We start from the raw sequence: 10481 nt of genomic DNA on the forward strand, positions 1-10481 counted from the left end.
GAAGAAAAGATTTGGTTTTAATTGCAATGAGAGAGTGGCATGTGGCACATTTTAGTTATAAAATTAGTATAGAGAGGAGGGACGCATTCTTTAATTTTGAAGGAAAGATTTAATTTCAATTATAGTAAGGGAATGACATGTGGCATATTTTGGTTGTAAAATTAATAAGAAAGAGAGGATAATTCTTTAATTTTGGAGAGAAAGATTTAATTCCAATTATAATAAAAAAAAGTAACATGTGACATGTAAAATTAAAAATATATAACATAATAGAATATAATAGATAATAAATTCTTATCATATAATTTTATATTCTTAAAATACATACTTGTTTTAGTATGGAATTATAAACATTTTTTTTTGTCAATTCCTGCATATAAGAGCTATTTTAACCAACAAATTAAAACTTCTCGTAACTTTTTTCATATTCATCAATAGTACTACATATAACCTTTGGCTACCAAAAATGCAACCTCCAGCATTACCAAAAAGCCCAACATATTACTCACCTTTATTAACTTATAATCTAACCTCTCTAATTAACTCACTCCCCAACAATTTCTGTCCCTTCTGAGTCTCTGTCTGCGCGTATTAACACCACACTGCCAGGCGTCAAGCGTTTTAAGAGGCCACGCATCTTCCGCACTTGCTGAAAATTTTTTTGTTCAGCACCGTAGCATTGGCCCTACTAAATTGCTATAATTGAGATTTGAGACACTAAATTGCTATAATTTTTTAAAAAATTTTGTTATATGTTCACTAAAATTAGTGAAATTTTTTTAAATATTATATTATTAGAGGTGAAGTTTTTTATCATGAATCAGTATGTTAAATATTATTATGATCATTTATAAAATATCAATGATGTTTTGTGTTTTTTTTAATTAAAATAATATTTTTTAATAAAATGTCAGTCACGTTTTATGTTTTAATAATTAAAAGAATATTTTTATTATAAGATATCAGTAACATTTTGTTTTTTTATAATTATAAAAAAATATTTATTACAAAATGTCAATAACATTTTATGTTATATTACTATAACTATGTAAAACACTAAAATAATAAAATATTTTTGTATTTCATATTAAAATTATTTATATATAAGAATTTTAGTCAAAATTAGTTATTGGTATAAAATTTATATTAAAATATAAATATATATTAAAAATAAAAAAAGTTTAAGGAATTAGTATTTTTATTAAAATTTGACTAACACTTAACCATTAAAAGAAAATTAGTAATCTCACATTATTGGATATAATCCCAAATCATTAAAAATACTAATAATAATTAATTAATGGCTATAAATCACAAAATTTACTAACCTCCTAGTATTTCTCAAAATAAATTAAACTATATATGTATTTATATATAAATACATTGATAGCTGATTTTAATAATTATTTTGAGGTGTAAACCATTTTTGATAATTTTTTTACATAGGATAATATGAAATTACAGTGTAAAAACTTTAAACATGAAAATTTAGAATGATAAATCAATTATTAATATTTAAAAATATAGGTTAAAATATATTGTTAAATTACTAGGTTAAAAAAATTAAATTGATTTATAGAGTATAAAGATCCAACCTAACCTTGTCCATTTTTATAATGGATAAAGTCCCATTGTCTAAAACAAGACATTTAAGCTTTCAACCTTTTTATTTTAAGATAATACCATCTATTTGTTAAAAAATCTATTTTGTTTTGTGGAGAATTTATTCGATACGAAAATTAGTTACTAATATATTTATATATAAATATATGTGTAGTTTAATTTATTTTTAATATATATTTATATTTTAACATACATTTTATACTAGTAATTAATTTTGGTGATTGATTTTGGTGTGCGCATAACATAGTCGTTATTTTAATTATATCAAACACAATGTCATTCCCCATATAAATGGGGTAACATTTTATGTAAATTATAATCAAAAATGTTATGTACATGTTAAAAATTAACCACTAGCCCCAAATTTAGTATCATGTATTTATATAAAAATATATATTTTTAATTTATTTTTAATGTGTATTTTATATTTTAATATATATTTTATATAGTAACTAACTTTTTGTATATATATAGCTATATATATATAACTTTTGATAGAATACAAAATCATTAAAATTGAATTTAATTTAGACAAATATAACTATATTATGAATACATACAAAATTAGTCACGTATTTAACTAATTATACAATATATATTAAAAATGAGTTAAATAATATATATGTATAAGATAAGGTAGCTGATTTTAATTTAAAATCAAAGTTTATATTTAGAAAAGGGAAAGAACCGACCGGATTGCATTACAATTTACAAATAAACTTCATTTTCTTAATCTCAAACAAGTGCTGCATTGAATGATAAAATTACCAGATCACGATTTTAAAATTGTAGTCAAATTATTTATAACAAAAATTAAAACGTAATTAAATTCCATAGACTCAAATCAAATTCGAATTTAATTTCTAATAAATACTCAAGATAAATAAGATATTGAAAGTCAAATGAACTTTTAATTTGTAACATTTAAAGCAAATAATTCCATTTACAATCAAATCAATCCTTTAGGAAAAAAAAATAAAATTCAATGATATATATACTTCTTTATCTTTTCTTGATGCATGTGCTCCTTCTCTGTTCTTCCCAACTCTTTGAAAATTCCCAATAAATCTATATAGTACGCCACCATCCCTTGATTAATGTCAACCAAATTATTTCTTAATAATACCTCCCTATTCAGTTTCTTATTAGCAAATATTCAAAAATTCAAATATCACTTTCAATTACTCCAAAAATTCTCTATATACATGCCTTATTAATTCTTATCTATATCTCTTGCATAATCATTAACCCAAAAAAAAAAAACTTGTAATTCTCAAAATCTGTGTTAATGTCAAAATTCTGTAGCCACTCTTCATGATGATGGAGAAAATCTCCAAATTGAAGAACAAGTTGTTCAAGTTTTTTCTTACACAACCTGTAGTAGCTTCAATGGCACTTCAAAATCCAACAATGAGTCCCAACAATAGTGTATCCAAAAGGGGTTGTAGATCACACCATGGATTCAAGGTTTCAATAGTTCCAAAGGAAGTTAGAAGAAAGCATAGGAGTGCAAGCTTTAGGTCAAATAATGAACCATCATCTCCTAAGGTATCATGCATGGGAGAAGTTAAGTGCAAGAAGAAGAGAATGGCCCTCAAACAGAAAAGTGTTGAAGAGACTATTATAACCAAAAGGAATGATGATGTTCCATGTGAAGAAAAGAAGGGCAAGGTTCTTCTTTGGATCTTCAAGGGTCAAAAGCAAAGTGGTGGGAATAAAGGGTTTGTGTTAGAAGAGAAGGCACAAGAAAATTCACAGGTAATAGCAGCACCATCATTGGGTGCCATGAAGAAGTTTAAAGGTGGTAGAGGGTCACTGAGAGATTTTGATGTTACAATTACTAAAAGGTGTTAATATATATATATGTGTGTGTGTCAACTTTATTACAATTATCCTTGAAGTTAAATGCTATCATGGGTTTTTATGATATTTCTGATTGCCAGATGCAAAGTTTATTGAAAAAGAAAATGTTGATACTTGTTTAGTATAATTTTATAGGTCTGTAGAGTGGAATTTGGTTTGTAAAGAGGTTTAGTTGAATCATGAGTTGCAGAATTTCATCTTTAAAGTGCTTTTATTCGTTTATTGCAGCCTTAACTTTCAAGCAAGTTTTGGTTTGAACTTTCGTAACTAAGTGATATGCACTTGATCAAGCAAATATAAGCTTCAACTAAAACTTTCATGTGAGATCTGAGAACAAAAGCTCAACTATAAAACTAACATTCATAAAAATGTTAAAGCTAGGCATGTAAATTGTTGTTATTTCGTAAATTATTCCAGTAATCAGCTTGGAAAAGAATCACATAAAAGTGCTAGCATACACTGTTTTCCACTAAAATGGAATCCCAATGAATGCTAGCTTCTTTCCCCATGATCCTATCTAAACTTAGCAGAGTTTCAAATATTTGTGTTGTAAATGGGTGTGTTTCATCATTTACCCCAAATTTTTGGTGACCTGATTCAAGCTCCACAGAACTATACCCAATTGGCTTCTTGATTTCTTTCTCCTTGATTATTTTCCTCACTCTAGCTGCATCCTCCCATCTTCCTGCATCTTCGTACATCTGTGCTAGAATCACATAGCGCCCTGCATTGTTGGGGTCCAAAACTAACAATTTCTCTGCGGCAAATTCAGCAAGCTCCATGTTTTTGTGTATTCTAGAAGCACCGAGTAAGGCACCATAAACATTTTTCCCCGGTTGAATAGGCATAGTTTGGATAATCTCCAATGCTTTATTCAAATCCCCAGCTCTGCCTAATAGATCCACAATGCAAGCATAATGCGCCTCGCTTTTCTTGACACCATAGGTTTCCATGGACAGAAAAAGGTGCCAGCCTTGTTTGAGCAAACCTGCATGACTGCAAGCAGATAACAAGCACAAAAACAAAACACCATCCGGCTTCACGCTTGACTCAACTAATTGCTGAAACATGCTGAGTGCTTCCTCCGCAAGACCATGCATTCCATAGCATCTAATTATGGCATTCCACACAATGACGTTTCTATCAGAAACCTGGTCAAAGATTGCTCTTGCCATGCGAATGTAGCCACAATTTGAGTACAATGATATAAGACCACTAGCTATAGCAGCATCAAGATTCATCCCTATCTTGACAATATAAGAATGAATCCAATATCCGGCTTGAACATCCGCAGCCTGAGCAAATGCAGGGAGAATAGTCACAAAGGTGGCATTATCCGGAGCACTGATATCACCGTCCCTCAACATGTCATAGAACAGCAAGATTGCATCATCCACATATCCATTTGTGGCATACCCTGAGATCATTGAATTCCAACTAACAATGTCGCGTTGAGGCATCTTATCAAACACTCTTCTAGACACTTCAACTTCCTGACACTTCGCATAAAACGCAATGAGGCCATTGGCAACGAACAGGTCCAAGTCCAACCCACACTTCACAACATGCCCATGAATCACTCTACCCTTATGGAAATCCCTCTCAGCAGCACATGCCTTGAGTGCAAAAGGATAAGTATAGCGATTCGGGGTGGTGCCACTCGTGTGCATCTCATCATAAACCTTTATGGCCTCAACAAAAGGACCCATGTTGGCATATCCCTTGATGAGCACGTTCCAACAGAAAACATCTCTTTCGGACAAAGTGTCAAACACCTTGCGTGCATATTCAAGGTTGGAGTTTAATTGGGTATACCTGTCTACTAGCTTAGTTGTGACAAATGGGTTTTGTTCGTGGCCATTAACAACAATCTGCGCATGCGTCTGTTTTATGCAATTGGTGGTTTTACAAAGGTTCAAGAGGTCTGTGTAATAGAAAGATTCTTTTTTGTGAGGTTTTGGGACCAAAAATTGTTGCACTCTACGAGACACGCCATGCATTTCTTTGCTATGTCTTAAAAAGAGAATAATGTATATATGCTACAGCATTTGAAAAAGCAAGAGGTTTGTCAACAAAATCAAGCCATGAAAATAGGAACTTTGGTATTGGAATAGTTATGGAATATGTAGCACTGCAGAGAACAATAGTTTGAATATTTAAACAAATTATAAAAAAAAAACATATTCCTTTAATCCTTTCAGTAACGATTGAGGTTGGTCATAATTATTTCCAATTATTTTTTAAAAAAATATTAATTCACTTTGTTGATAACTTGAAATTTTTTTCCCATTTGAAGGTTAAAACACCCTTTGATCTGATGCACAGCATGTGCCATTGAGCTACCAAAAGTGATGAACCTTGTGAAAATTTCTGTTCACATGATGAACACTGCAGAATATACAATGTTCATACCATTCTCTTGAAATCACATAGAAATGCTCTTACATAAGTATCTCAAAGTGACAAAAATATTGACATGAATATATTTCAAGGAACAACCTTACATCATTTTAAGAGGGAAAAAAAGTTACATTTAAATTAGTGATTTATGACAGTTTGTGCCAGCAAATATCCTACAAAAGTTAACTTGCTGGATTGTTGAGATGGTTGGCCTGAAACTGTCTTAGAAGCAGCAGTGACTGATGATAAAGATTGAGATCGATTCCATCAACGTTTCTACCGACACGAGCCTGCAAAACCCCCTGCACCAAGAAACAAAGAACAACATTCTCAATCGCGCATTCTATGGTGAATGTGTTCAATGTGCTTATCCATTTTTAAGAAGAGCATACCTCATTATTCTCGGATCGGATTTGAAGCTCACCAATGAATTGGTAGATAGAACCAACTTTGAAGGTAAGATCCCTCAGATGTTCGGTATTAACTTTCAAGAAATCACTACCATCAACGATTGTTGCTATGGCTGTCTCTAATGTGTATTCCTGCAACCTGTAGGAAGCTTAACGATTATTTGCTACCATCATTGCCGGTGGTGAGATTTTAAAATATATACAAAATGCTAATCATACATCAATTTTTATTAATCCAAAAATAATGCTACATTACTCACATCCTCAAATTTGATGCTACACAATAACCAAGGCAATATAGTTTTAGGAACAAGAGATCCAAGATCAATGAAACTATGGCAAAACTCAAATGGCATGGAATTTCAACATCATCTGAAATATGTCCTGTCATTACTATGGTGAAAATTCCTACAAGAAGTACAATTAGAGTTGTACCACTCACTTTCCGGTTACTCTGAGCGACGCTCCTTGCTTGAAAAATGGCGACGAATGGTTTAGCTCTTGCAAAGTAACCAATGCACCAGATTTTATTTCAAACTGAGCCATCAATCTACACCTCTAACCAAATTAAGGTTCAAGTTGTACCTGCAAAATTTGAGAAAGCAATATCTATTATGACATTCAACAAAGCATAAATCCATGTTAATGATCAAGTTATTATAGTAGAAATACCCCTCAGAATCTGCAATTTAGTTTATGCAACAAATTGCAACACATATTAACAGAGAGCAGCTTAATTTTCACTTTTCAATTTAGTTTTATGTTGTTTTTTTTTTTTAATTGCTTAAATTCTTAATTGGAAAAATCCTATGCAATTGACAAATCCAAGAACCCATTGATGAAACCCTAAATCAACTTCCAAACACAAATCACACCATAACTCTACGTTGACAAGTAAAGATACAAAATCAAGTTAGAAATTAAACACAATGTTGAGAGCGGAAACCTGAATTATTGCTCCAGTTGAACAGAGCAGAGCTTCAGGCGGCAGTGGCGGTGAAGAAAGTCGAAGTCACGGCGGCAGAGGGTGGAGAAAAATGTGGACTTAGGGTTGATTGGAGTGCGTACGAAGAGAAGCAAACATGAAAGGAATTTGTACGAATTTCAGAATCCAGAGTGTGTGAAAATTGTTCGAAAACATTTGATGACTAGTATTAACCCTTCTTTTGTGTTTCAGGTACAATTGAGCTTCCATGACTAAGAAACATTGAAGCCCATTCGCCATTACTCTTTCTGCTTCCATATTCTTATTAATCATTACCCATTCCTTATTTTTTACTTATTTTAAATATACATAAAAAATATAATTTAATAATTAATTTTTAGTATGTACATAATATTTTTTATCTTTAAATACCGACAAATACTAATATATTATAAAAAAAAATAAGAAGTACAATATTCGAAGTAACAAATAAATTAACAAATTTTGAATTTTTATATTTTTAAATGTAAATTATTAATATAATAAATAAAAATTAAAAATTGTTTAATTAATAAAGAGTATAATGACTTTAAAAATGAGTCGTCTTTATGTCAAAAATGGTAAATTTTTTTATTTCTTATAAATATTTCGATAAGTAAAGTAATTGGTTCAAAATTTAAATTTTTTATATCTAAGATGAGAATTGATGGAACCATTAATATATAGTTATGAGAAAATAATTAATTTCATTGAGAATTAGTAGACTTAGAATGAAGTCCAAATTTTCCAGCAACTTCATCATATCAACTATCCTTCTTATACATGCGTGCATATGTATAAAATACATAATCATTTGGCACAAATTATAATATAGGTGCCTTCTATTGTACCTATTATCTTATTGTACCTATGGTAACTACAAAAAAGGTTACCAATTAATTATGGACATTTGGTAACTGAAAGCGTGTCACTAAAAGTGTTGCTTAAAGAAAAAGTGTTACCCTTAATCGTTAACTTGGCTCTGATATCAAATTTTTAATTTCGATTTTTTCTTTTAATTTCTTTTTCGAAATTTCTATTAGCTCTTCAAATTTTTCTTTGAAAGTATTGATCATTTTTACCAGTTTATAACTTTTCAATCTTGTTTTAGTTTATAATATTCCTTTTTGTATGGATTATTGTATATAAAATCTTTTATCTGTTTGTCTTTTTCTTTAATATAACTTCTCAAATCCTCAATAACTTCTTTTATTTCTACGCTTTCTCCTGTTTCTAAATGTCTGTTTAATTTTTCAATTTCATTCTCCATTTTTTCTTTTAACAGCTTTAATTCTTTTAGGTCATAATATGGTGTTTTAGGCATTTATAAATTTTTTAAGTTTAGCTCCAACTTGTTTATATTTGTTCTTATTTCTATCCTTTTTATTATAAGGTCATTAATTTCTAACTGAAGATTATTTAATTCCCTTTTATACTCCTTTATTTTACCTTTTAATTTTCTCGTCCTATTTCTTTTAATTTTATTTTCTGGTTTTTCAATCTTTTTATGCTTCATTATTTATTTTAAAATTTCTGCAAACTCTATCATCGATTCATCACTATTTTCTAGAGATTCTATTAATTTTTCTAACTCTTCAACTTCTCCTTTCAATTTGTCATAGATTATTTTTAGAGCTTCAAATGCTCTTTGATTTATTTCAGAAAACTGTAAATAATTTAACCGATTTTCTCTTTCAAAGAGCTCTTGTTTCTTGTCTTGATAGGTTACATATATTTTCTCTTTATTTATTGTCATAACTTAGTGTTTAGGGTTTCATTTAATTTTTCTACCTTTTTTGTTAATTCTTTTATTTCAGAATTTTCTTCTTTAATCTTTAACTTAGATAAACTTAAAGGGCTATTAATTTTGGATTCTCTTATTTGGAAATTCGATGAAACTAATTTTTCTGATGGTTCTTTTAATAATAGAACTGGGTTTTCAATAACTTTATATTTTGGTATTTTTGTTTTTACAATTTTCTGAAATAATTCATCAACATAAATTCTTTCTTTGTTTTTAAATATTATACTATGATGGCTATTTGTTAAAGCATAATTTATTGCGTATGTAATTGAAAATGGTTCATCGTCTTGTTCCATTAGATTCTTTCTGTGAAATTTATAAGCCAAACTTATAGATCTTCCAAGGTTTTCAGTTGATAAATGTATAGCATATCCAAGATGGGCATTGAATTTAACATTTACGTTTGCCAGGTTTCCATGAACAATTCTAATTATTTGATCTATTGGGTCATCAGTAATTCTTTTGTCACAGATTGCTAAGCTTATTGGTGAATTAATTCCTTTCATATATGTAGATTTGATTAAGACTTGTATAGTACTAATATGAATCCATCCAATTTTAGATCTTTTTTGTTGATCCTTAATTTTCTCAATCTGTTTACTCAATTCTTCATCATTTATCAGGACTATTTCAAGTTCTCCATTAGCAGATTTTATCTTTATAGGGGCTTCAAGTTGAATTTTTCCATAGTATATTATATTTTTTCTATTAAAAACTTCTTTTAAAAGATTTTGTTTATTAAAATTTTCGTTTGATTTGAGATTTAATTCTGGTTTTAGAACAGCCTGTTTTTCATTATCTAATAAGGCAGATAATCTATAATAATCAGATTCTTCCGTTAATTCTAAACTTTCTAAATAATTCATAACTATGAGATTAAGATAAAGGCGTACCTTTCTGGAGAAAAACTTCCTTTATTTGGAATATTTTACATAAGATGTTTTTATCTCCAGAGGGGAGATTGTAGATACTAACTCCAGATGGGAGTTTAGAATTGGTTTTTCCTAAGGGAATTCTTCTTCAAACTATAGAATCGCCTCGGCCGCTTCCTCCTTGCTCTCCTAGCATATGAGTACTCTTAGCCTCCTGCTTTCTATGGTTTGATGCCTTCTACAATTGCCTAAGCAACCTATTTATAATGGTTGGTCTGATGGACAATTCCCATCCTTACCCTTCTTATGACGTCATTGCTTACGTCATTGTTTATTATCTTGCACTAGCTACATTGTTGGTGCTCTATGACCTAAGCGCTTACGTCACTATGCAATAATGTTGAGAGATGCTTCAGATGTGCTGTCCTCCTCTTTCATCATGTGACCTTCAAATGCGTTGTCTTCTTCCTTTATCATGTGGGTTGATTCCGTTTCATTATTGCTTTCTCCAGATAACTCTGAGACACATAGCTGGCACTTGTGGT

General features: G+C 30.0%; 3 protein-coding genes across 3 annotated transcripts; 1 reads left to right on the forward strand and 2 right to left on the reverse strand.

The window, feature by feature from the left end:
* Positions 1-2722: 2722 nt before the first annotated feature.
* LOC127741517 (uncharacterized protein At1g76070-like) lies at positions 2723-3552 on the forward strand. The gene has a single exon (XM_052254210.1). The coding sequence runs from the start codon at positions 2938-2940 to the stop codon at positions 3475-3477; it is 540 nt and encodes a 179-aa protein (XP_052110170.1). The 5' UTR covers positions 2723-2937; the 3' UTR covers positions 3478-3552.
* A 295-nt stretch (positions 3553-3847) lies between these two features.
* On the reverse strand, positions 3848-5588 carry LOC107476185 (pentatricopeptide repeat-containing protein At3g46790, chloroplastic-like). The gene has a single exon (XM_016095952.3). It carries the CDS (start codon positions 5484-5486, stop codon positions 3936-3938), a length of 1551 nt encoding a protein of 516 aa, XP_015951438.1. The 5' UTR covers positions 5487-5588; the 3' UTR covers positions 3848-3935.
* A 358-nt stretch (positions 5589-5946) lies between these two features.
* On the reverse strand, positions 5947-7538 carry LOC107478830 (CST complex subunit TEN1). The gene is made up of 4 exons (XM_016098968.3): positions 7243-7538; positions 6739-6881; positions 6279-6435; positions 5947-6188 (listed from the first exon to the last, which is right to left on the reverse strand). The coding sequence occupies exons 2-4, from the start codon at positions 6840-6842 to the stop codon at positions 6069-6071; spliced, it is 381 nt and encodes a 126-aa protein (XP_015954454.1). The 5' UTR covers positions 6843-6881; positions 7243-7538; the 3' UTR covers positions 5947-6068.
* Positions 7539-10481: the final 2943 nt, after the last annotated feature.

This window comes from Arachis duranensis, chromosome 1, assembly GCF_000817695.3.
Source record: "Arachis duranensis cultivar V14167 chromosome 1, aradu.V14167.gnm2.J7QH, whole genome shotgun sequence".
Classification (NCBI taxonomy): domain Eukaryota; kingdom Viridiplantae; phylum Streptophyta; class Magnoliopsida; order Fabales; family Fabaceae; genus Arachis; species Arachis duranensis.